This window comes from Haliotis asinina, chromosome 9 (assembly GCF_037392515.1).
Source record: "Haliotis asinina isolate JCU_RB_2024 chromosome 9, JCU_Hal_asi_v2, whole genome shotgun sequence".
In the NCBI taxonomy this organism is placed as follows: Eukaryota; Metazoa; Mollusca; class Gastropoda; order Lepetellida; family Haliotidae; genus Haliotis; species Haliotis asinina.
Window position 1 is genome coordinate 24985397 of NC_090288.1, and position 26843 is coordinate 25012239.

The 26843-nt window shown below is 39.0% G+C and overlaps 1 protein-coding gene and 1 long non-coding RNA gene across 7 annotated transcripts in view; one reads left to right on the top strand and one right to left on the bottom strand.

Moving 5' to 3' along the window:
* Positions 1 to 26843, bottom strand: part of LOC137296931 (putative adenosylhomocysteinase 3) — a 112780-nt gene that overhangs the window by 82710 nt on the left and 3227 nt on the right. The window contains exon 1 of one of the 6 annotated variants that reach the window (XM_067828839.1): positions 1 to 298. The exons of 4 other annotated variants lie outside the window; for them this stretch is intronic. In XM_067828839.1, the coding sequence (XP_067684940.1) occupies positions 1 to 72 (72 nt within the window). In that variant the 5' untranslated portion in view covers positions 73 to 298. Of the gene's footprint in view, positions 299 to 26843 lie in introns of those variants that run through there. One more of the 6 variants, XM_067828836.1, reaches the window with a different exon arrangement.
* LOC137296932 (uncharacterized) lies at positions 191 to 26732 on the top strand. The gene is made up of 2 exons (XR_010957675.1): positions 191 to 579; positions 24569 to 26732. It is a non-coding gene; the product is annotated as an uncharacterized lncRNA (long non-coding RNA).

Genomic DNA, 26843 nt, shown 5'->3' on the forward strand with positions numbered 1-26843 from the left:
CTGTACGACTCTTTCCTCTATTGCATGTGACGGTCTACGAGATCGGCTCAGCATAGGCTGTAAGTTGGCCATCTTGTATCCTCCTCTCCAGTAACAACAGTCCCTGCGGCATACAACGTCTGTCTGCTACACCTGAGAGAGGCAACACTGGAAGACTAGCTGACTGACTGGCGGGCCCCACCGTCACACAGCTGGCTGGCAGAGAGAGACAGATGACTGGGACACTCACTCACTGGATGTGCGCGAGACTGTGTCCAGGCAGGCTGTGTGGGAGATCACAGCTATACAGTGTGTACATAGATAGGACTGACCTGGCTAATCTAGCCACGAGGTGAATTTCCTTCTTCAGGTAGAGAGATTAAACCTTACAGCCACCTGCTGCTACACACCAGTCCAGTAGAGGCACTGCTGCCTGGGTTCAGATCCTGGCCCTCACGATAGCAATAGGTCGAACGAGATGATGTCTGGCAAATCTATTTGTTCCCAGACCATACCAAGGCTACTCCAATATTCATCTGTCAAGTGGAGATACTTCAAAAACTCTTCCCACTACTGAGATACTTTCAAATCCAGGACAAGGTAAGATTATCAAGTTTGCCTATTTCTAAACTTGTGAGGACTTAGTTTATGGTCATCTCCTTGAAGTATACCCTTATTTACTTCCATACCTCTTACACACATAATTGTTGGGGATAAACATCACATGTCATGCTGTTCATCTTCAACTGGCAAATTAATGTTCAAAGTAAAACTAAAGTAGGCTAGCATTGTAAATTGCTGGTACTAGAAAGTGGCAAGGTGGAACTGATTAATTTATGACCTATCACACCATACCACAGACAAACATGTGACTGCATAGACACAGTCACATGATGGGGTAATGGTCCTCACAATGCAGCTGCCTGGGAACCCCAGATTTTGGAGGGGGCTACAGAGTGGCATCCATTTTCATATCAGTTACACATGTATAGCAATAACAATCTGGGGACTTGAAGGAGATGCCCATATGTGTAAAGTATGTGTACAATTTTCTGCACCAGTGTGAATTTTTTATGCCAAAGACACCCGATGTCCACATGACAATGGCCATTCATAAAGTAGATGTCCTTTTGGTGGGAAATTACCTTAAAGCTACAAAAATTTGACCATAATCATACTAAAGTGACTGTCACAGGATATTGTCATTAATGTCAAGTGCATGAGTACAGATTCACATCACATCACCCATGGCTACAGCTGTACCACTATCTGTCTTCCTGTCTTACCCATGGCTACAGCTATACTACTACATGTCTTCCTGTCTTATCCATGGCTACAGCTATACTACTATGTGTCTTCCTGTCTTACCCATGGCTACAGCTGTACCACTATCTGTCTTCCTGTCTTACCCATGGCTACAGTTATACTACTACATGTCTTCCTGTCTTATCCATGGCTACAGCTATACTACTACGTGTCTTCCTGTCTTACCCATGGCTACAGCTATACTACTACATGTCTTCCTGTCTTACCCATGGCTACAGCTATACTACTACGTGTCTTCCTGTCTTACCCATGGCTACAGCTATACTACTATGTGTCTTCCTGTCTTATCCATGGCTACAGCTACACTACCATATATAGTTCTGTTTTATCCATAGCTACAGCTGTACTACCATGTCTTCCTGTCTTACCCATGGCTTCAGCTGTGCTATCATACGTCTTCCTGTCTTACCTATCACAACCTGTGTATTGCCATATGTCTTCCCATCAAGTGCTTGGCTTCATCTGAAAATAGTATTTCCAAATTGTGCCACCACAGCTTTTTTGCACAATAAGTATTTGGAAAAACTATGTATCATCACAAAGCCTGGAGCAGAGCTGAATGAATGAAAGGACATCCCACATTCCAAAAAGGAAATGTTGGACAATAGGAATGTTATGTAATGAATGTATCAAAAGTGTCGTAACTATTCTTGTAGAACCATGGGACTGTTTATCCATTCTGTCAGATGTTGATTGGTCACATGCAAATGCGTATAGAGAAATGGTGATTGACTTGGCAAAATGCTTGGTGTTCTGCTGATAACCATGACAACCTTTCTGCCTCCACAATTCAATGTGCAGACAGGAGATTCTATCCTAATTTAGCCCAAGTCAGACAAAAAGAAATATTACAAAGCATTTATAAACTAAAATAAAATACCAGGCTGACCAACTGAAAGGGACATATGCAGTGTGTGACTTGGTGTGCTGCCACTGCACAGTAGACAGATGGGCTTGATACACACATGTGGTGCGTTGCCACTGATACAAGGGCTTGATACAGACATGTGGTGTGTTGCCACTGATACAAGGGCTTGATACACACATGTGGTGTGTTGCCACTGATACAAGGGCTTGATACACACGTGGTGTGTTGCCACTGATACAAGGGCTTGATACAGACATGTGGTGTGTTGCCACTGATACAAGGGCTTGATACACACATGTGGTGTGTTGCCACTGATACAAGGGCTTGATACACACATGTGGTGTGTTGCCACTGATACAAGGGCTTGATACACACATGTGGTGTGTTTCCACAGATATAAGGGCCTACCAGGCTGACCAACTGAAAGGGACATATGCAGTGTGTGACTTGGTGTGTTGCCACTGCACAGTAGACAGATGGGCTTGATACACACATGTGGTGTGTTTCCACAGATATAAGGGCCTACCAGGCTGACCAACTGAAAGGGACATATGCAGTGTGTGACTTGGTGTGTTGCCACTGCACAGTAGACAGATGGGCTTGATACACACATGTGGTGCGTTTCCACAGACACAAGGGACTGATATACATGTGGTGTTTTGCCACAGTTACAAGGGACTGATACACATGTGGTGTGTTGCGACAAATAAAGGGGCCTGATACAGACATGTGGTGTTTCCACAGATACAAGGGCTTGATACACACATGGTGTGTTGCCACAGATACAAGGGATTGAAACGCAAATGTGGTGTGTTTCCACAGAAACAAGGGTTTGATACACTCGGGGTGTGTTGCCACAGATGCATATACAGTGTGTTGACACAGAGGCGAGGGCCTAATGCCTACATGTTGCTGGGCTAAACATGACTGCTGTTTGTCAGTGTATTGTCCCTGCCCACCTCCATACCCCCTACAAAAGCCCACAGTAACTCAAATCAAAGGGTCCTTACAGGAAACCAGGGAAATATAATAGTGCTGTAAAGTAATTAAACAGCACAGTCTACATTACTGTAAGATGTAATAATGTTTACAACACATACTTTATAATTACTGTCCAGAATTACACACAGTATTTTTGTTTATGTCCGTTTGTAAGCAACATACATGTAAATGTTTACATCCATTTCATGCATTTGTTCTCACTGGTCACATTTCAAAGACCTACGGCAGACATCTACATACATATGTAGAGTGTGGGTACCTGATACAGTTGTTGCCACCATCAGTGACACCAGTAGATGGCAATCACTCCAGCATAACAAAGCATCTCCAAAGTGTAACTGTTACAGAAAACTTTCAGGTCATTCCTTGTTCAATTCCCTGTTAGTTTTTTTCCAGCAATCTGATCTGGGTAACAATTACTTTGACAAGCCATCAGGGGTTACACATGGACCAGACAAACCACCTGTCACCTATGACAACGAGTTCACATTTGACGATGACCAGATGCGCTTTCAAGTCTGGACTTGGAAGCTATATTCCCGCTATATATTCCAGCTATATATTCCAGCTATACATTCCAGCTATATTCAAACCTGTCTGTGCATAATAGTCTGACCAAGCAATCCAGTTATTGAAATCACTGAGTTACTACAGGCAATCTACCTTCTACCATAACTATGAAATACTTGAATTTGATTGGACACCCAATAAAATTACGCACAATTTGGATTGAAAATGACTTTTTAAGAACAATTCACTGCGCACCCATACAACACTGCTGCAAAACTTCAGTCTAACCACCAACATATCAGCACAACAGACATGATAGAAATGTTAACGATAACACATTTATCATAGAAGTACTGTAAAACCACCAAACTATAAAAAAAACATTTTTTATAAATTCCTCCTCCACAGTTACTAGTGAAACTATCATATTACCTACTAATACAACAATATTCAACCTCAGTTACCTGGTACAAATAATATCCAACATATGCTGACGTATACCATAAATCCCTGTACCAAAACCATATATAGTTGCTGCCCCATTTAAGTGGTTGTCTGTGGTACTGGGCATCACGAAACATTGTCATGTTTGGTTTCAAATGAAATTTAGAGACGATCAATTCAGTCTAACATCCATCTAATTACCATAAGACAATTATTACTTAAATCAAACAAATAAGCAGCCCAAGTTCCCCAGTCGACTAGTTTGCCACTTAGGACATAGTTTGGCTGTAATCTGACCTTGCAACTGTGTTTGTCCAACATAAACTCTGTCAGTCTAATATTCATCTTCAGCAAGAGTTTCACAACCCACATCCATGCACATTCCATACATACATGATTGAAGAAAGGCACAACACAAAGTTGGGGGCTGAGGCCCAATTACAACAATTATTAACTAAGTAAAACCACAATATAAATTTCTGCAACATGGCAGCAGCCTGGGAAACATTGCATGCGACGGGAAGTTGGGGGCACACCAGTTTGATGCACACTATTATCAAGCACCTGGGCACAGGACACTGGTGGTTGACAGTGTGAGCACCAGGGAACACTTACAAGTGTCATGCCTTCACAGTATTGATCATTCCCTTCCAAGTTTATCCGGTCAATACAGAGTTATATGTCTTTTCAATATTTTCTTCAAAATCTGAATTAAATTTTGAAAAAGTAACAATGGAATGACCAAACGACTGGGAGACCATCTGCTTAGTTGTAATACGAGCAATGGATGCATAAGCAGTAACACAATCAGTCACAGTGTCACCGCCCACCAGACAGGATCACAGCTAGCCAGACAACCTAACTCTTGTCACCATTTCACGATTGCAAAAGATAATGACTGTAATTGACCTTCTTGGTGGCAAGTGGCCATGAAGGATTTGTCACATGGAACTTCAAATAGGCAAAGGCACTGCAGGAGATTCAATACTTGAGTACCAACAGTTGCGGCAAAACTGCTCCTTCATAGGCACAAATGGCTGAGTGCTTCACATTTTCAGCTTTCAATCTGTCCCACAACATAAAGTGTGCGATTGAATGGGTCCTTGATTGGACAAATCTTTACTATTTCACTCATGCATATTTATGATAAAGTAGGAACAAATATTGACTTCAATGATCAAACAGGACCACCCATCAAATACTGTGCTATATTACTCATCCATTAAAGATACAACTGTTTAATATTCATACAACTCAACACAGGGTGCACAACAGCACTGTGCACCCCCTGAAAGCATAACAATACCTGAGTAGCAACTCCCAACAATATCAACACAACACATACAAATAGAAAATTTGTGTACATTTCTTATGTCAAATTATAGAAATAAAACATCTTACAGCACAAATTAAGATTCGATAGACCTGGAGGTCATGATTTACAATTCGCACATGCCTTTTAGGTGCACACATTTATGTTTTTACTGTAGAGCCTGGCCTGTACCAAGGACCTAAATTGAGGAGTCTGGCCTGTTCCAAAGAGCTGCAATAGAGACACTGGCCTATTTCATGGAGCTGCACTGAGTAGCCTGGCTTGTACCAAAGACCTGAATGGTGTAGTACTGCCTGTGCTATGGAGCTGCATGGTGTAGCTCAGTCTGTACCAAGGAGCTGCATGGTGTAGCTCAGTCTGTACTAAGGACCTGCATAGTGTTGGTCTAGTGTCATGGAGTCACATAATACAGTACAACCTGTACAAACCTGCATGATGCAGTCTTTCCTTATAAAAGAATGTCATCCTTAGAACCTTATGCCTCACAGCTCTTTTATTATTTTACTGTTAAATTCATTGAGAAAATCACAGTGGGAATAGGATCATGACAGGAATACATGCCTTACCAATACACCATGAATGGAGATTAACAGTACTAATGACTGGCTAGGACAAATGACTGTTTATCTGTGGCCTGGTGTACTGAGATAAGAAAGTCAAGCAGTACCTGTGACTTGGGATCTGCATGGCATATGTCAAGAGTATTATCAGGAGACTAAACTGATTAGATAGCTTTTCAATAGGCAGTATTTGACTGGCTACAATAGCTGTCCTGTAGACCTAGGAGAATATAAATCCATATTCACAATGGTCATATTTTAACAGTAGGAAAGTAAAGGAATATGTCCAACATTATTCATTGAAATGTTGCCTCTAATTTGCATCTAACCATCCTAAAGAAACGTCTATCAATATCTATAACATAACATAATGTTGAGTCTTGAGGGCAGCTGAAAATGTCGAAGTCAAATTTGATAAGGAAGAATTGCCTTTAGGCTTAGATGTAAGTCTCGAAAGGGACATGAATATACCATCTACCAGGAAGCAAAACTTAGAAATGTTTTGTTTTAGATTTTGTATAAATATGGATGTATTGAACATAGTTTTCAGATAAGTTAGATATTGTTTGTTTATGGTTGGGGCAGTGTAATTGAGTTCCTTATAATAGAAGGTAACAAAATAGTGAGGTTTCCTAATAACTGTGAATTCATGAGTTTTAATAAATATTATATTATTAACATTTCCACCATTTCAATCTATTGTACAGATACCAGTCATGTTGGTGGTGAAGCTGAAGTAGTGTGACATTGTTGCGCATTATGTGTGCAGATAAGCAGTCTTAAAAACAATTTTCAGTGAAATTTACATGATTGTCCAAACAAATACGAGTATTTAAATTTTCATGCAGTCATGGTAGAATCAAGCATGTTGTTCCTATTTGTATGAAAGGGCAATCAGATAGTGTTTTTTGGTTCCGTGCTTTGCATGGATTAGATGAAGATGCATCATCCGGACAGCTCACATCACAGCATGCTCTTTCACATTGGCTCATGGCAGGAACACAGAATAATTGTGTTGAACTTTGCAATTCACTGTGAACCTTTTGACTCCAAAACAGTCTCTTCACAATGTGTCTAGCATAAGTAACACGAAGCTATCCACTGTTCATCAACATATCCACCATGTATATTGGCTATGCTATTTCCTAGTATTTGTCCACTTTACTGTGATTAGATTGCTGATAGCTGCATGACACTGGTAACAAAAAAAATAGAACAGTTTCACATCCTGTAATACATGATACAAGGAAAGAGAGGACAGGAAGCTTGCTTTCACACACTAGTGCTTTAACATTTAGAAGTCCACTTCACTGACTACCATGATGAAAGTGACAAAAGACCTTTGGGTCTTAGTTATTTCTCATGAACAATCATCTTGCTCACCTAATGACAATGACATCCAATTCCTTTCCTGTGAGATCAGAAAGTATGCCATGTGAGTATTTGACTTTAATGCCAGATGAAAACTGATTTTGCTGTCTGTAGGTTCCATCTCCAGGACCATGAAGACTATATGGCAAATTATCTCATTTTACTTGGAACTCAACCTAAAACTCCAGACACATTCAGTTCAAACAAAATCCAAGGTAGTCACACTGCCATTTATCAATATGATGAGTTATCACAAACTAACATCAATGAAATAAACAAAAACACATTAGTACCCAGACAATCCCTGAAATAAAGTAATACTGTAAACAGTGCAACTCAATTGCACTGATAGTAATATAGTTTGCATTACAAAAGTGTGTAATACATGTTCAAGATATGTTGTGCTAACTAAGACGAACAATATTTATGCATTGATGTCTTTATTCCAATAGATGTGATAAGTGGGTAGTGCAGGGTATTTTTTGTTTGTTGAATGCATGGCTGACTGACAGGATGATGACGTGTGGATGTGTCCCCTGACAATAAACACTGTTACATAGTTAGTGTGATAGAGAAAGCTGGGCAGTGGTGGACATGTATTGTGAGAAAGAATAAGTCCACTAGAATGTTTCAGATCATTTCCACCTAAGATCTTAAAAATTACCCTGTAAAAGTGCCAGATAGATGTACCTGATACTGCAGGGATTGACTTGGGCCGCGATATCGCGATTTTCTCGCACCAGTTGCTTTAAAATCGCACTCAAATCTACCTGCAGCGATTTAAAATCGCATCCTGCTTACCTGTATGATAGGAAGTTTTTAAATCTGTTTTACTGAGAAAGGATTTGTCGTTATTTTGTCCTGTCAAAGATATTCCCGTTGCTTTCTACCTAATTTTAATCTTCGAAACATAACTTCTGGTATGGAACACCGAACATCGTTACACAGTGCTGCACAAAATGAGCTGCGCTGCAAGGAGTATGGCAAACTCTGAACCCCGCAGTACTGTGTTGTTTATGCACAGTGCGACGGTGTACAGAGTTCGCATTTGGAAGTTGTGTTCTGCAACGTCACACAAAGGGCAGCTTCTAACGAAACCATCTTATTCGATATAAAAATCTTTAAATTCTTAAAGACTACGAATGAAAACGAAGAAACAACTTGACCCATTCAACACCGTAGGCCGAAAAATTGGCCAAGACATCGCCAGTCCCCAGGAGCTGTAGGTCGAAAAAACGACCAGTCAGTAGTTGCATCAAAATGATTTATACTTTTCGGAACCTAACTAACATATGATTCATTTATCAAATCTATCACTCTTCATAATGCCTGTCAACACTTATTACATTTAAGATAGCCATATTTATCGACAAGGTTAGAATTGAAAACTATTTTCTTTTTCCGTAATGTTATTTTTAAAAAAAACTATTCTCACACACATGCTTCGGCAACGGGTCCACATCCGAGTTCTCAGTGAGCAAATCAACAATGCGTAGAGGATATAATTAAACAAATCACATAAACTGAAGAATAAAAGCAACAACAGTAATCATAAAAATTGTCTAAGAACATTATAACTTACTATTTCAAACGTTATTGTGCGATCGTGTCATGTCATTCTTTCTCGTTGGGGGGGGGGGGGGGGGGAAACAGTATCCATTGCTGTTATCTCATTGGCTGACTTAGGTCACTTGTCTGAATTTGACCGATCACGATCCTTACTGCAGGCTGAGGCTAAAATGCGTCATTAGAAACCAATGTTTATCCAATAAACGCGCTTCTTACAACTATGAAAATACTCTAGGCAAGGATACCGTCATTTTGTTGATGTTCAGAGCTTTCGAATGATACCCGCCATCAAACGAATCGCCTCACATGTTCTTCATTATCAGACAAAGATTTTAAAACGGAGGTTTTTCACGCTGTTGTATCACGTTACCAAGCGAATTGCCACTGATATCGGGAAATACACGACCATACATATTACTTCTGAAATCTTTCTAGAATAATTTTCTGATCGTGTATAAATGAACATATGAAAGAAAAAGTGAAGGGGATGTCATGACTTGTTACAAACAGAAAAAACGCTCCAGGTTTTTGTTCCTCCGTGGTTCATCTAGACATACAAATGTCTATGCCTGCATTTTCATTACAAATTAACTTATTTAAGTTGTAGTCGTATTACGTGAAACATATGATAAAAATAACTTTCAGATTTACAAACAGTAAGATTAGTCCTTTCAACTGGTGTATGATATGCAGTAGCAATAATGATTTATAAGTTGATATTTTCTCTTGATAAACATAAACTTCATCTATGACCTCAGAGTTGCTAGGAACTCGGTGTCATGGCAGTTTATGCCGCTGGTTGACTGGTGTTGAAAGAGTTAAGTCGTTGACCTTGATGACAACCAGAATGCAGACACCAATGGTGATGCTAGTAGATCTACAGACTTTTAATTCATTGCAATTCAGGATTGCTTGACTTGAAATTGATTATGACAATGTTTTATTTGTCTCGTTATCTTTTTCTTCTGAACGATCATGAACAGTTAAATCTCATAAGACTTTAAAAAATCTCATGCTTTTGATCCCATGTGAGATTTTATCTCACATGTTTTCTGAGCCAGGTTTATCCCTGTACTGGTTTGTTGAATCGAGTCTTCCCACCCATCCCACCTGCCGTGGAGGTCAGCGTGTCCAACAGTGATTTCTTACATGTTATGGCCCACTCTAGGAGCCATAATACCATTCAGTTTGGTAGGTTTTAGAAATATTTCCTTTAACTCTACGTTTCTATTAGCTACTTTTCTATAGTATTGGTGAGAAATACTGTTTGAAAACATAGCTAAAGAGCATACAAGTGTGTTTGCTTGAAGACAGAGCCAGTACACTGTTGACATAGGATAAATTCACAATACAGTCAACAATGGTTAGAACACTTCCGGACCACTAACTGTATAACAATTATTCATCACACATATCTGGAGTACAAGATACAGAAAGCGGTCAAGACAATACAGTCAACAATGGTTAGAACACTTCCGGACCACTAACTGTATAACAATTATTCATCACACATATCTGGAGTACAAGATACAGAAAGCGGTCAAGACAATACAGTCCTAGTTCATCATATCCAATATGTATTTAAAGCTTCTTCATTAGAAACATAGTTTACTGCAGTTAATTGCTGTGATTCATCATTTCGTTCCTCTTGTTCATTATTTACTTTACGCCTATACTTAATCTCAAAAGACAAGCATGAAACTCCAGTTGGCTGTAATATGTCAGAAAATGCTGTTGGACACACTTCCAATGAAGCTGGGATGGGTGGGAAAATGTCAAACCATCTCACCAGTATCAGGCAGATGTAAACAACACCAGATAAACAACACAGAGAAACAAGATACTGTTAAGAGACCATTATGCTTTTGTTATGTCTGGATATAATGTTGTACAGTGGTCACTGGATGCCATATTTTGCAAGTTTCGAATGTCCAGATCTAATATTGTGCACTCATATTTTTCTAGAAAATAATTTTTAAAAACAGTATAACCTACTTACATTTTTATGTGAAACAGACAACTTTCCTGACCATAACCACTGGTTTGTAGGGGCAAAGGAAGCTAAACAAAGTGAACAATACCATTTAGCTGATGAAGTAGATTGATAGTTTTACAACCAATGTGACTAACAATGCTGCATACAATATTGTTTAACGGTCACAGATGGGAATCTGTAATGGCAGAAGATGTGATATCCATCAAGCTACTGTTCCTCAGCAGGTAGTCATTATGAAACAAAAGTGGAACTCAAATCAACTTCAAATAAAGTCAAAGGTCCAAGGATGATGCAATGTCCACATTTCCATATCAATCAATATTGATTAACATTGTTTTGCAAATACACTTTTTTGACTAAACCTGTCTTCCCTGAAAGTTTTTGTAATTTCTAAACCTAAAGGTTTCAAAGCAAGAACTTCTTTGTTTTCATAAAGCCAGGTTTGGGAGATAAGATAGTTACTGATTTAGTTCACATCACTGTTCAGCTGAGAATGTCAAGAACCTGATGTAGTGATGGAAACAGACCAGGAACAGTTTCACGAATGAATGGAGTAATTATAATTAAGTGAACCAGCGGTCTCAGAGACATCAAGCATGCACTTCTCATCTACAGCAGACTATTGCTTGTCTATATTTATGCTGACTGAACTTTGGTGTTCAGACTAAGCTTTTGTATGGTCTTTTATAAGTAGGAAAACCTTAGCTCACTACTGAGCTGGGACTGCCCTTGAATTTAGGATAATTCTGTTAAACATGTACACCACCTATACTGGAGCTGGTATATTCTAATGGAACTCTGACATGAACCTCCCTGATTTTTTGTCACCTTCAAAAAACATGCATTTCCTAGATTAATATTATCACCTACAAACAAAGAAACAAAACCATGGTTGTATACTGCTGTTGTAGACATGTCAACCAGTTGCTGATGAATGAGGTTTAGAACAATCTCACTATCTTCAATGTCATCCTCTTGTCTTGAAAGTAAATCCCATCTTAACTTTTTATATTTATCCAAACCTAACTCTAGCACTGTAGATACTGGCCAGTTTCAGCACAGATTTCTACTTTCCACAAGCCAGCTATTTGTGAAAATATGCCCACTACTACAATCACATGTGCAAGTGTTTTACAAACACTGAAGAGCCCTGTCATTACCTATCACAAGTTTCTATGACCCCAGCATAAATTTCTCCAAATCTGTCATACTGTCAATAGTCTGGACAAAGGTTTCCTCCAACATGTATTCATGTTCTCCATTCGTGTCACAGGTGCGTATCTCAATATTCTCAACTGCTAATACATTATGCGACTGCTGCCATACAGATGGCATATTGGCATGTGTGGCATAAAACAAAACTCAATCGCTCACATACATTATCCCTACATGTCTTCAGTTTCTCCTCCTGTTGGACCTTTCTTAACACATTTTATTAAATATTTTTATGTGTATTTCCTCTTACCCTGCCTCACATGTAAGGCAGTTCTTTGACATTATAGTTTTCAAGTGGATGTATTTTGACTAATTTTTCTCTGTAAATAACAGAGTACTTGCCCCAAATATTACAGTACAGTTGACATCATGGCTTGTTTTACGTATTTTGTGACATTGGAGAAAGACAACACTGGTCTGTTGATTAGTATATATTTCACCTTACTTCCATTATTTGTAGAAGACCTTTCAGACATTTCCGCTTCAACAGAAAACGAAATGATTGATTTTACCATTTAGATAACGTCAAGAGTAGATAAACTGTCAGCTGGTTTAAGAGGTGCTCCCATGTAGCTATACTGTTTTTTAAGTAAATTAAGCACCGAAAAAAGAGAATGTTTCAAAGCACTTGTTTATGATCATGCATCTATTTCTGTTCATAAGTATAAAATGAAGGATGCAAAAAAGATAGCCCCCTCTGTATGAACTGTCACAATAATGATGAAAGGTTGCCCAAGAGTTAGACATAGCATTTATACCTGGTTTATATTTGTTTTACAACTTTTGTCGAAACATAGTTACAGTTTGATATCCTGTTATCACAATATTTTTATTTTTTTGATAATGAATTGATTATCTATCAAACACAATGATAAAGAAACCATTGAGTTATTTCTTCCAAAATGACACCTTCACTGACATGGGTACACAGGATTTTGAATAGACCCTCCCTTGATTCGAGGATTATTTTCACATAAATATGTGACGTAAGTAATCAGAAATATTCAGAATATCTGCATATGGATATTTGTGTCTATTGTTTTCATTTTAAGTAAGATAAGCCACAATTGTTGATAATTACTGTTGTTGTTCTGCATGTTTTTGCATCAGTCATGGCATCACACTGCCGTGAAACTTTGACAGTTTGGGATAATTATCTCAATTAGCGTATAGTGCATTGTATCTATTCTTAATTTCCCATTTCTTACTACATTACTCTTTCCATATATATTAAAAAAAATCTGAGCTAATGCATGCAATGAACAGACAAATGGATGTCTGCAATTTTGCAAAAAAGTGCTCCTCAATGAAAAAACTGGTTTTGATAACAGACCATTTGTTATCTAATTCTAAGTTGATGAGGAAATAGAGATGTGTATGTTGCAGCTGAGTGTGAAACTTGACACTTCTCTGCTTCCCACCAGTATCAAAGTAGCTCCTCCTTACTGTCTGTAGCAACAAGGTTTCTGGCTCAATCATAGGAATCATTCAATACCATTCTGAAAGAGGAAACTAGAACCAAAGTGATCTGAATCCACTGAGTCCACAGATTTGGTAAAAAACTCACCAGTATACTGGCATCTCCTATTCTTGCGGTACTTACGAATATCAGCTGAAAAAATAATATAAACAGTTCTTTGTGTATGTATGCTTGTTGTTTTTAAATGAAGAGATTCTCCCTCTAACATCTGCATCAATCAGCTGCTTGATCCATCATGTGTATTATCTCATTTGAGCTCGATGAAAAACATTGTCATCCGCCGCTGACTTTTCGAGGCGTTTCCTATTCTCGTGGTACAACGAGAAAGTAATGTTATTACCTGTAAGAAAGGGGAATCTTATCGGGAAGGGCGGGGAAAAGCTATGATTTTTCCAAGTTGGTTAAAACTCACGAATATTCGTTACATTGCAAAATTTTGATAATTCACAGACTTGGGCCACTTCCTACTTACTGGTCAATGATGTAAACAACCGGTAAGTATCACACATCGGCGACCTCAGCAGAAAATGTGTTTACCGCGAGAATAGGAGACGGCCCTATACAGTTTATTTAATTGATTTGTTAATCCACAGGCAAACTGTAGCGCAAATGGGGTTGTGCAGCATAATGAAAATGACCAATCTTTCTTACATGGGAGCGAAGCGAGCATAGGTTTGCAATGTACTTTCTTCACTTCAGTTCGTAATATATTTTTCATGTCAAAATGAAAATATTGCCCCCATCAAAATTATACATCTATTTCTTCACTGGGTTGTGTTCTCACATTTCCAACCGCATACTGAACAATTACTCACATAAAATATTTTTTAGTCAACATTTAAAGAGAAACTCTTGGAATATCAGGCTGTTCTTCACCTCCATTCCCATTTCCAGCTTCCGGTTCAACGGAGTGAAGGCACAGGGGGGTATTATTCCATATGGAATACTCCCCTGCTTCATTCGCCCATTATGCCAAAAGTGGTTTTATGCAGAGTAAATGTTGCGAAAATTCTAACAATAGCGATAACAGATAAGACAAATAAACCCCAACTGGTTTACCAAACTTCACACACATGTTAATCATTAACCCTTGATGCTTTTGGTATTTAAAACTTTTTTTTCAGTTTTTTTTTTTATGTTGTCACCATGAAAACGTGACCTGGTGCAAAATGAGTTGGATGGTTACCTGGCCACAGTGTATCACAGAAACTATACATGCCAGGCTCATCAAACTTAATACACAAGTTAATCATGACCCACAGATATTCCATGTGCTATTTCTTTGATTATTCAAAGCATGATGTGAACTTTTCACTTTTCATTTTCTTTCTTCATGTCATCATGGTCATATATACCAGTATGTGGTTTATTCTCTGAATCTAGATTAGTTGTTTCCTTGATTTGATCAACATGTGATTTATTTTCTGTATCTACATGGGTTGTTTTGGTCATGTCATAAGAACAATATAGTTCTGATTGATTCTAAATAGTTAATTCCTTCATTTCATATGTAAAAATAAAGGGGTACATAGCAAAACTATTATCTAACATCTATATAAAGTTTAGTCATGGAGAAGTTCTGTGGGAAGCGGATGTATGTGAGTTGTGTTCACTTCTACACTTGTTAATACTATGTTATAATATTATTGCAATTCAGTCACTGTTATTGTATTGTGTATCATGATCATCACAGTAATGAAACCAGAAATGGTACCATACCCTGGCTAGTAGCAGACTCAGTGATAACTTATAGTTACTTGATCAACATTTTAAAAAAGCCTATTTTGACTTTTTCTCGCATGGACGCCCTAACCTAATTGGATGCGTCCGTAGTCGCATGTAGGATGCAGGAATTTGCAACCTGTAAATCCACGATTCAGTGCTAAACATTGGAAGGCTTGACTAAAGGGAGGTAAATCTATTACAATAGCCTGTAGCCTCTAAAGATAGTTGAAGCACTATAAAATCTTTAGTGTTTGTATTGATTTGTGGAACTGTAACGCCGATGCATTCTGACATCTTTTCTTACATAAAACAGTTCATTTTGCTCCAAACATGATCAATGTTTACAGAATATTTGTTCATGTTAGGCCATTATTACACACATGAACCACTGATTACTCCATGTCTACCCCCATGTGCACCATTGTCATTGCCACTCACTCATGGAAAATGCTACTGACACAAACACATTTGAATCACTTAGATTAACTAAACTGGCAATGTCCAAAATTTGGCCCTTGTCAAATGAGGAAATACATCTTACTATCATTGCCACAATATTGAAAACTTTCACCTGTTTTCTTCTCCAGGGTACTACTGTGTTGTGTAGTATTAGCTGCAAAGGATGGTAGTGTCATCGGTTGAATAATCAATTAACCGTTCAATCGATCTGGATATTCAAAATGATTATGAACAAGCCCCAAATAACTATTCAATATAGTTCTGCTTTATAGATTGAAGTGAGACAGCATGTTTTGGGGTTCGGTGGGCAGGGACATAGCAACTACATTGTACTGCTGCATGTTTTAACTGAACACAAACTGGAGACATAGAGTTTGGGGTTTATTCAAGGTAAACAGATACCTTGTTAATGATACTATGAGTCTGATCATGTCTCACCCCATCACTCATGCTAGTGGGACCATCATTTCACCGTTCCAAATACATATTTTCACATGGCACAAATTCTGATCCTGATCAATCTGAGAGGTCCAATGATCAATATGAATATTCAGAGCAATAACAAAGCACACCCAAGAAATAAAGTGTGCTGAAACAAATCAGGGTTATCTGATAAAGTACAAAAGAGCAAGAACAGGGGTATGTTGGATATGATAGATTCACTTCCTTCCCCAGTTTGATATTCCATGTATTGTACGACACAGTTTTATGTAAACTTACATCATAGTGACCAGTCATGTGATCCACTAGTGACAGACGTCGCTAGCATCAGTCTCGCTCTCTGTATTCCTCGCGAGGAGACGAAATGTTGCCTTTGTTCATTCAACATCAACTCGGGCGGCAATCTTATACGCTGAAGGGAGTCCTTTATTGCTTGGAACTGCCCCTCAATATCTAGAGAATCCACAGAATCAGGGTTACCTTGAGACTGGATGGATTCGCGTCTGTACTACCAACAGCTGGGGTCAATTCAGCGGAACCGACGGCTGACGACGTTTGACAGGAAAACAGTCAAGATTGTTGCTCAAAACACTGCTTTAAAACACTGATTTTGTTTTGCCGGAGAAGAACTGTATTTAGTTTGTTAGCAATTTCATCTAACAAGACTGATTGTGCTCTTTGGTCTTTGTCCGACATTTCATCTCCTCACAGGGAATACACAGAGCGAGACTTTCGCTAGTGGATCACATGACTGGTCACATGATCACATTCAAGACGCTACCGGCACCACTGCCATTTCATTCTGTCAACTGGATGAACATGGCATCACAAAACATGCACAAAACAATTTTTTTCTTTCAATCTCACTGAAATTTAGCTTTGCAAACTTCTGACATTCACCTAATTTTGAGGGTGGATGAACATGACATTTCGATTGGATCATGCCATAATAATTCTAAAAGATGTAGCCAAACATCTTCATGAGTATCACGTAGCACTCAGAAAGAGAAATATTCTATGCCTACATTTCAGCTGATAATTGGGTAAAAAGTCACTTTGATTACATTCATCATGGTATACACTTGCACATTTTGTACACAACTCTTTAGACCTGCAGGTGGTACAAGAATTGGATGAGCTAATAGAAGGGTTGCGTTCCCATGTAACAAACTGGGTCTTATTTCAGTGGCCAGCTGCAGTTTCAAGGGAAATGTTTGCAAGCATGATACTGTCAACATGTAAAACAGTAATACTGTAGTTCCTCCCGTGGCCCCTGCCTGAAATGCATTCCTTTTATTAAGATTATTTCGGGGAGTTAGGGTTAGGTTAAATGTCAGGTTTTAGGTTTAGGTTCAGACTTTTTATCAAAAACATAGGTCTATATTCTTTGGCATAGAATGATTAAAACAACTAGGGGGGTTACAAGCAGACATCTTTCCTGTATGTTTAAGTTATGCAGCACAAACTGAACACATTTCAGAATGGAGGCAGATTATAAGAAATAAGCATGATGGGCACCTCTAAGACATAGTGACTTGGCCTTGACATGTCCGCACAAATGTTTCCCATTGACAGTGCTGCAGTTCCCTGTCTTTCTGTCTACCACTGGTCCCCAGAGTCCCACAGTGGGGACACACATCCAGAAAGCAAAATATCCTGTCATGGAACCTCCCCAGTCACACACAAGGTCAGACAATACACCTGTATGAGTTAACAATGCCCAGTAGCGTTACGTAAGACTACTCGCTGCTTTGAAAGTGTATCTTCTAATTAGCCTGTCCAATGAAACAACAATGAAACCTTTCTAGATTTGTTAGGTAATCACTAATTGTTCAAGTTATACAATGGAGCCAAGCTGACTCAAAGACCTACTCTCAAGAAAGCCTTTTGAAATGTGTGTTCTCCTCATACGGACACAACAGACCTTATCATCACTCTGGAACCAAATTTAGTGTGTATACAAGTATATAAATGATACATAGGCTTTTCAACTTTCAGGTTAAATTAACATAAAAAATTACAAATAATCAGAACTGACCATACTGTACTCGCTAACTCAAGTGAGTGAGTTTTATGCTGCCATTAGCAATGTTTCAGCAATATCATGGCAGGGGACACCACAAACAGGCTTCAGATATTGTACCCAATCGATAACTTGAGCAGAAAATAGAAAATTATCACAATGGACAGCGAGTACTTTCCAGGACCTCAATCACGACATTGCACTGTCACATACATTACAAAATCACCAAGTCTTCATCATACACAGTACAGTAACTATGTCACGGTGACATCATATATCCCAGTGTTAGGGGTTTTCAACGGTATAAGACAAAAACGTAATTTGTATCTTTAATATCATTTTAAATTTTGATTTTGCTAACCTTGAGTGATGAAGGTATATTCATCTATTTCACAAAAAGTATCATGTGTTTCCAACGAAAAATAGCATTTATAACATCGTATCGGCGAAACTGCAGTCGCTTGTCACATCCGGGTATTTTTGTATGTGTTTTCCACGGTGAGCCATACTTTTTCCTCTGCACTGCGAGAGAGTGTTTTGATCACGTGGCTTCCTGTTTCATACATAACCTGTCACTAGCAGATGACTGATCTTGTTGAATCTTGCTCGCTATTTTTTGTTACACAGACAACTGACTTTGCATCTGAAGTGGTATTAACGATCGAGGGTAAATGATATTGTTGTTTATTTGCTCTTTGCATAACTTAATTTCTTGATTTCAATTGTCAATAAAACATCTCACAACAGGAACTGGGCATCCGCCCTACCAATGAAACTGTTTGTGGACTCGGATCGTGCACATACTTCCTCAATATAGCGCCAGCAATGCAATCGTCGAAATCACCAGAACGTCGAATTCAGCTCGCTTTGGGATATAACACAATCACAATGTCACAGTGACATCATACATGACAAAATCACTACTAAACCATGACACCATATACAGCACAATCCTCATGTCACTGGAATATACATATTCTGACTTCTGGACTAAGTAGGTTGATAAGCAGCTCAGCAACGCTGTAAACATTCTATTTGAGAAAGGCTTCTCTGGAGTAAGTCTTCAGGGAAGAATGGAAGATGTCAGGATTCGTGAAGTGCTGAAGATATTGGTGATCTTGAATGTCAATGTATGTAATGTCTTGCTGCTGGAACTTTTCTGGAAGTTTAATTGGTACCAAAGAAGTGTCCATGATCAGGCTCAGCTTGTAAAGTTGGAAGGTGACTACAGTCACAGCAATGAGAAAGTAGTATCCCCAACAAAGCATGTAATGTTATATGGTGATGATGTTGATAAGTCTTCTACTTTAAGGAGTATATGTCCAGCCTGCCATAAGCTACTTAAATAGACTTTGTGTTAGATACATTTTTTGTTGCATATTTCCCATTGCAAGATTGTAAAGATTGTTTATCCACTTCATTGAATGTATGGCTAATGACAAAAACATGAGCATGGTAACTCTTTACACCCTTGAAACAGCTGTAGTGACAAGTGAACAAGCAGTTGTATCCACGTATGGAGTTCATATCAACACTGACCAGAAAATGAAAGCTTGATTGTTATGGGCTGCGAATAATGAAGATTGCAAATCAAAAACAATACTCTAAATTTGATACGAGGCTAAATATGGTTAAACGTTACAAAACCAAAGCGAATCCAATTTTTGATTATTGAATATGAAGGTGAGTACGGAATGTTGTTTGGTTTTATCTCCCAGACCACTTGAATTTCCACCATTTCCAACTCTATACAGTCAGATAATGGTACATCACTGCATGTGATCATTGAATGCTAAGCTTATCGCAGCTCATGTGTTCTTGTAGTGTTTTGCTCCTGAAACCTGGATAAAATGCCATACTCATCAATTAAATCAGTCTGATGTATTTTACCACCATAATAATTGTATACTGTGTGCAGCAGCTGAATGTAAGGAAATGCCATTCAATGGTTTGCAAGCTGTTTTGAGTTCAGAGCAATTTGAATACTGGCAACTTTTTGGGGCACAGTTCCTCAAGTGATGTCTATCACAGAGCAGCCTTTGACAATGACATTGATTAGCAAATTGCTTTTATTCTGGATAATGTACACGAACATCAGAAACTAGCACTGGCAGAAAGAGGCAATCAGACATGCTCCTGGAGGACTGTTAATGGTTTGAGTTGTTCCAAGAGGGATCAATAAGATTGTCAGCTCCACACAGGGCACTTCATAACCTTCACTCTCCTCTCCATGACCTACACCAGCTCACTAGCTTGTTCCTGGGTGGCTTTCTTCATAATTAAATCTCGACACACATGTAGTCTTTAAATACAGTGTACATGAAGGATGTAGAACAACTGTCCACTTCATCATGGTCCTCTTCACAGAAGACTGAAGACTTCCACACGTAATGCATCAAACACCTTTCAGAGTGAAGCTCTGAATATGTCATACTGAGTAATGTATATGGAACCAGTGTGCAAAACTGCTACTGGCCTGCTAGCATGTGGCTAGTAAAAATACAGTCAGGCCAGTAAATCTTCTTGAATTATCTGAGTAACTTTCAGGCATGACTTGCAAAATTTGGAAAAGTATGGCAAAGTCCCAAGAATAATGCAGCAATAGATATTTTTGTTCAGTTACAGATACTGCAAATTGTGCTTATTTGGAAATATTGACATGCTATGAACATCATCTGTGGTCAGGTGTCTGTCAGCAGTTCAGATATGAAAGCCCATATCATTATTAGAACTAATTCCTGCATGTCACACATGTATCATCATTGATTAGGGTGAAGCGCTTCAGTTACTTCCATGGAGCACACCAATGTCACATAGAGACTGATCATAGAGACTTCTTTGGTTACCAATTAAGAGCATTATATATGCTCAGGAAATTACATTGGTGATGACTGCTATTAAAACACCCAGATGACATGGCACATTATCTGTGATAAGTTACTGAAATTTCAAGCTGACGTCTTTCAAGTGACAATCAAAAGTCCTAACACTGAACAGTGTGATTGTGACTGATGGCCTGATTGATTCCGCTGTGTAAGCAGATAGTGACAGCAGGCCACAGACAGACTTCCCATGTTATCTGCCGTACAGCTGGTCTTGTTGAGGAAATCTGTATTGATCACTTCATAATCCACTCCTTCCTGTGCCCACTTGCAAACAATCTTCTTAATGTGATTAGTAGAAAGGTATCTTTTCTTCACAGCACCCTGATTTCTACTCCATACAACAGTCAGAATGACTTCTGTGACTTCCAAGTGTACTTGGGTATGAGTTGAACCAATCTTCTTAATGTGATTAGTAGAAAGGTATCTTTTCTTCACAGCACCCTGATTTCTACTCCATACAACAGTCAGAATGACTTCTGTGACTTCCAAGTGTACTTGGGTATGAGTTGAACCAATCTTCTTAATGTGATTAGTAGAAAGGTATCTTTTCTTCACAGCACCCTGATTTCTACTCCATACAACAGTCAGAATGACTTCTGTGACTTCCAAGTGTACTTGGGTATGAGTTGAACCAATCTTCTTCTTTGGTGCTGATGGTAGAATAAGTAATTTATGCCTTCACCTAATGAAGGCCATGTATTTGTGGATGAACCCTAACATGCCATCACATTGATTACTGCCAACAGTCAGGATGGATGACAAGTAGAGGGAACTTGTTGACACTGTACTCCAGCACACACGTAAACTCCATTAACTCCAACCTGAAGCATGTACACCAACTGTTTATTCCATATACACAACACTTGTCTTTCTTACATTCAATCATCAAAACAAGTGCAGTCATCAGCACTTGTCCCATTGGTCCTTGGTCAAACCATTTTGAAACTGGTATTTCTGCACGTTTCCCTCTCATTGGTTTCTCATCAATAGGATTGATGTTATTATTACATGAAAGGGCGTTAAACACACTGACGAATCAACAAATTGATCAGTTGAATGCATTGTGATCTTTGATGCTTCATTTTGTCTTTTGCTATCTTGGACAGCAGTGTTTAACAATGTGAATGTCCTTGTTTGGCACATGTACCATGCGAACATGGCTATTAACTTTCCCCAGTTACAACTAGTCATTTGTTACAGTCTACTGGACACCAAGGTCCTATTATATACTGTCAACACTACAATACACATATACAACAATGTGATTCTGAATTCAGTTGATAAATTTATCAATTCGTATTTCTTCAAAACCTTTATAAGGGGCTGCTGCGAATGGACCGATGACGCAACACTATAAAGAGACTTCATCTTCATACCATACAGAGTAAGTTAAATTATCACCCTGTATTCACCAGTCTCTGTGCAAAAATAGTCCCATATTTCCCCCATATAAACATTACTTTCATTATTGATTCATAATAAATCTAAAACAATTGGGACAGATGATCGTAATGTGTTTTAAAAGCTAAAAAAATATGTAAATTTGGGCAGGACACAAAGATGACACATTGTAAGACCATGTATCTTTAGCATTGCTGATATATAAGTTATCACATTGTGTCAAGGGTAATAAAGGGTTTCGTAAGTCCCGAGTAAGGTTGTATTCCCAAAGCTGGAGGATTTTATCAGTCCCGATTACGAGGGACTGATAAAACCCCATATTTCCCAAGATGCGATGTGATAATGCACTTATCTAGCCGAACGTTTTTACTAAATCAAATTAAAACCATACCCATCAAATTGGCTTATTGTTGCGAAACGTTTCCTTGACACCAGCTGATCGATTGACCTCAATCAGCACACATTATGCTAAAGCCTTGGCGATGCACCCTTCTCTCACTTCGCATGGTCACCAAGGCGTGGCGGGATGATGTCACTTTTGTACGCCATGCTCACGGATGATGACTGCTGTACATAGTATTTTATCATTTATCAGAGTCACTTGAACCAATCAAAACTCCACATTCTTACATGAGGCTGGATAATAACATTTATCAGAAAGCACAGAGCATGAAACAGGTGGGTCACATGGTCAGAAGATACCACACATCCCTAAACTTACATCAGTGAGACAGAGTTACTCCCAGTGCACATCTTCCCTGCTGTGTATCATAGCTTTATAACCTATGTGCAGCTTTCTGTACAAGTGCATGTCATATTGACAGATGTTCCATATCTGTAAACATGGCAGTACACACTACCAGATGCCCTCCTGTATACCCTTGCCCTCACCCCAACAGCATGCCAATACCATGTACACTGCAGGACTATTGTATTCTCAAAGGTTCTGTGTGCTATCATGTATGACAATTGACATAATTTTTTAGTCTGATTTTCACACCTTTAGCTTAAGTCTGATTTAATTTCCAAAGCAAAACAATAGAGCTCCGCACAGCAACACCCACAATGCAAGCCTTGCACAGCATTGACAGGCTTTAGTCATGTTTTAGTCATGAGGCACATTACAGAGAAAGCTTGTGAATTTTTCTTGCAAATGTTGCACAAAAGACTAATTGTTGTTAGTATGATCAGATCGAAGCTAAGGTATATTGAAGCCAGGACTACAAGATAAATATGTGTTATCTGTATAATGTCAATCCCTCTCTCCCCACCCCTACCAGGCCAGGTTCCCTGCTGTCAGTTGAGTAACTTGTCACATCGTCACTTTTCTCAACTGATTTACTTTGGATCAAACTACCCACAGATGATACATTTGTCATTTGTCCATTTGATTTGTGATCCTCCAAGTGTTATCTTCGAACGCCTAATGGACAGCAAGCAATGTTTTGATGAGTAAAGTTATATCATCATGCACTTCACTGTTGCAGTAGCAGTTGTATATCCATAAAATTATACAAGACAATCTTTGTAGCACATCAATAGGGCTTGCATGAAACTCATCTTCCCCTATTTCAGAGTTAGTGTGTGTTTATACACGAGAGAAAGGTCTGGTAACAAAGGCATGTGATAAGTCAACATCTGCCGAGTGCAGAAACTTGCATATTATGAACAGAAATCAATTGTAACCAAAGATCAAAAGGCCATATGCTACAGGAGTTAACACCAATCCTCTTAGTTGTTTACATTCTAAACAATTTCATTAACATGCTTTATAAACCAGTGAAAAATACTACCTGAAATCAATGTTCAAACACTATGAGGGCATGAAACCTATGAAAGCATTGAAACTAGAACGGAAAAGAAGCACCTGAATCTTTGGAATGTGCAATGGCACCCTACCAATGATCGTAAGAAACAATAATTATTTCATGTTATTTAAAGTTCAGAGTACATGCTTAATTTTCTCATATTCATATTACAGGTAATGGCAGCTTGCTCTTCACTGTTTAAACAGAAGGATAACTACATGTATTGGTGATTTGCCAGCCCACTTTTTCCTCTGTCTTTACCTTGGTAACAGAAGGATAACTACATGTATTGGTGACTTGCGGGACCACTTCTTCCTCTGTCCTCACCTTGGTAACAGAAGGATAACTACATGTATTGGTGACTTGCCTGCCCACTTCTTCCTCTGTCCTCACTGTGGTAACAGAAGGATAATTACATGTATTGGTGACTTGCCGGCCCACTTCTTCCTCTCTCCTCACCTTGGTAACAGAAGGATAACTACATGTATTGGTGACTTGCCTGCCCACTTCTTCTTGTGTCCTCACTGTGGTAACAGAAGGATAATTACATGTATTGGTGACTTGCTGGCCCACTTCTTCCTCTCTCCTCACCTTGGTAACAGAAGGATAACTACATGTATTGGTGATTTGCCTGCCCACTTCTTCCTCTGTCCTCACCTTGGTAAGAAGGATGATTACAGAAACTGGAGACTTGCTATCCAACTTCTCCTTGTGTCATCACCATGGTAACAGAAGGATGACTATAGATACTGGAGACTTTTGGGGCCCACTTCTCCTTGTGTCCTCTCCATGGCAACAGAAGGATGACTACAGATACAGAGACTTGCTGGACCCACTTCTCCCTGTGTCCTCATTGTGATAACAGAAGAATGATTACAGATACTGGAGACTTGGTGGGCCCACTTCTCCCTGCGTCCCTCACTGTGATAACAGAAAGATGACTACAGATACTGAGACTTGCTGGGTCCACTTCTCCCTGTGTCCTCACCATGGTAACAGAAGGATGACTACAGATACTGGAGACTTGCTGGGCCCACTTCTACAGATACTGGAGACTTGCTGGGCCCACTTCTCCCTGTGTCCTCACCATGGTAACAGAAGGATGACTACAGATACTGGAGACTTGCTGGGCCCACTTATCCCTGTGTCATCACCGTGGTAACAGAAGGATGATTATAGAAACTGGACACATGCTGGGCCCACTTCTCCCTGTGTCCTCACCATGGTAACAGAAGGATGACTACAGATACTGGAGACTTGCTGGGCCCACTTATCCCTGTGTCATCACCGTGGTAACATAAGGATGACTACAAATACTGAAGACTTGCTGGCCCACTTCTCCCTGTGTCCTCACCATGGTAACAGAAGGATGACTACATGTATTGGTGACTTGCCAGCCCACTTCTTCCTCTGCCCTCACTGTGGTAACAGAAGGATAACTACATGTATTGGTGACTTGCCGGCCCACTTCTCCCTGTGTCCTTACCTTGGTAACAGTAGGATGATTACAGAAACTGGAGACTTGCTATCCAACTTCTCCTTGTGTCCTCACCATGGTAACAGAAAGATGACTACCAATACTGAAGACTTGCTGGGCCCACTTCTCCCTGTGTCCTCACCATGGTAACAGAGGGATTACTACAGATACTGGACACATGCCCTGAATTATACAATTATATTCTTTCCAGGATGGGGAAGACGAGATAGTGAATGGAAGATGTACATCTCTATCAAGTCATGGTAAGACAAATGTTATCTCAATTATATTCTCTCCGTCATTGTAATATTAGATTTTCTTTAAAAGGCAATTACATTGATTCAGATGATCAAACTCAAAATTGTACCAAACAGTAATCCATTAATGAATGCTAAACGGTATCAGACTCTGGTTTGTCGGGCTTAGATACACATATTCATAAGACACTTTCAGATAGCTGGAATACGTCAGAATGCAATATTCACTCGTCACCAGTGTATGTGAAAGGGGCTTTACATCAGGGGTGAGTTGCCAACTTGGGAAGCAGGGTTTACACAAAAATACTTCTGCCGAATAACTTAAAACCTGAATGCAGCTCAGGGAGAAAACAATTACTTCAGAATGTGTGTCTTCTTTGAGATAAACATGTGTGCAAGATTTCCACTATGTCCTATTCAGATTAGAGGAGTTGATCCTATATATTAGCTTTAGGGAATATCAACACTGACCTGGCAAGGCCAGATGTTTACAGGTATAAAACATCAATTGTTTTTAATCATCAATTGTCTTTTTGCAGTTAGCAACCATGATTTCAAATGTAAACAACATCCAGGTTGAATAAAGTATTTATTTTCACAATTTACATGTATTAGTTTCCACTGAATTCAACATCTACATGCCCAGTGTTACAGAATTACAGTCAAGTTCAAGTCTTGGATGATCCATTCACATGTTTGTGGTTACCTTGAATA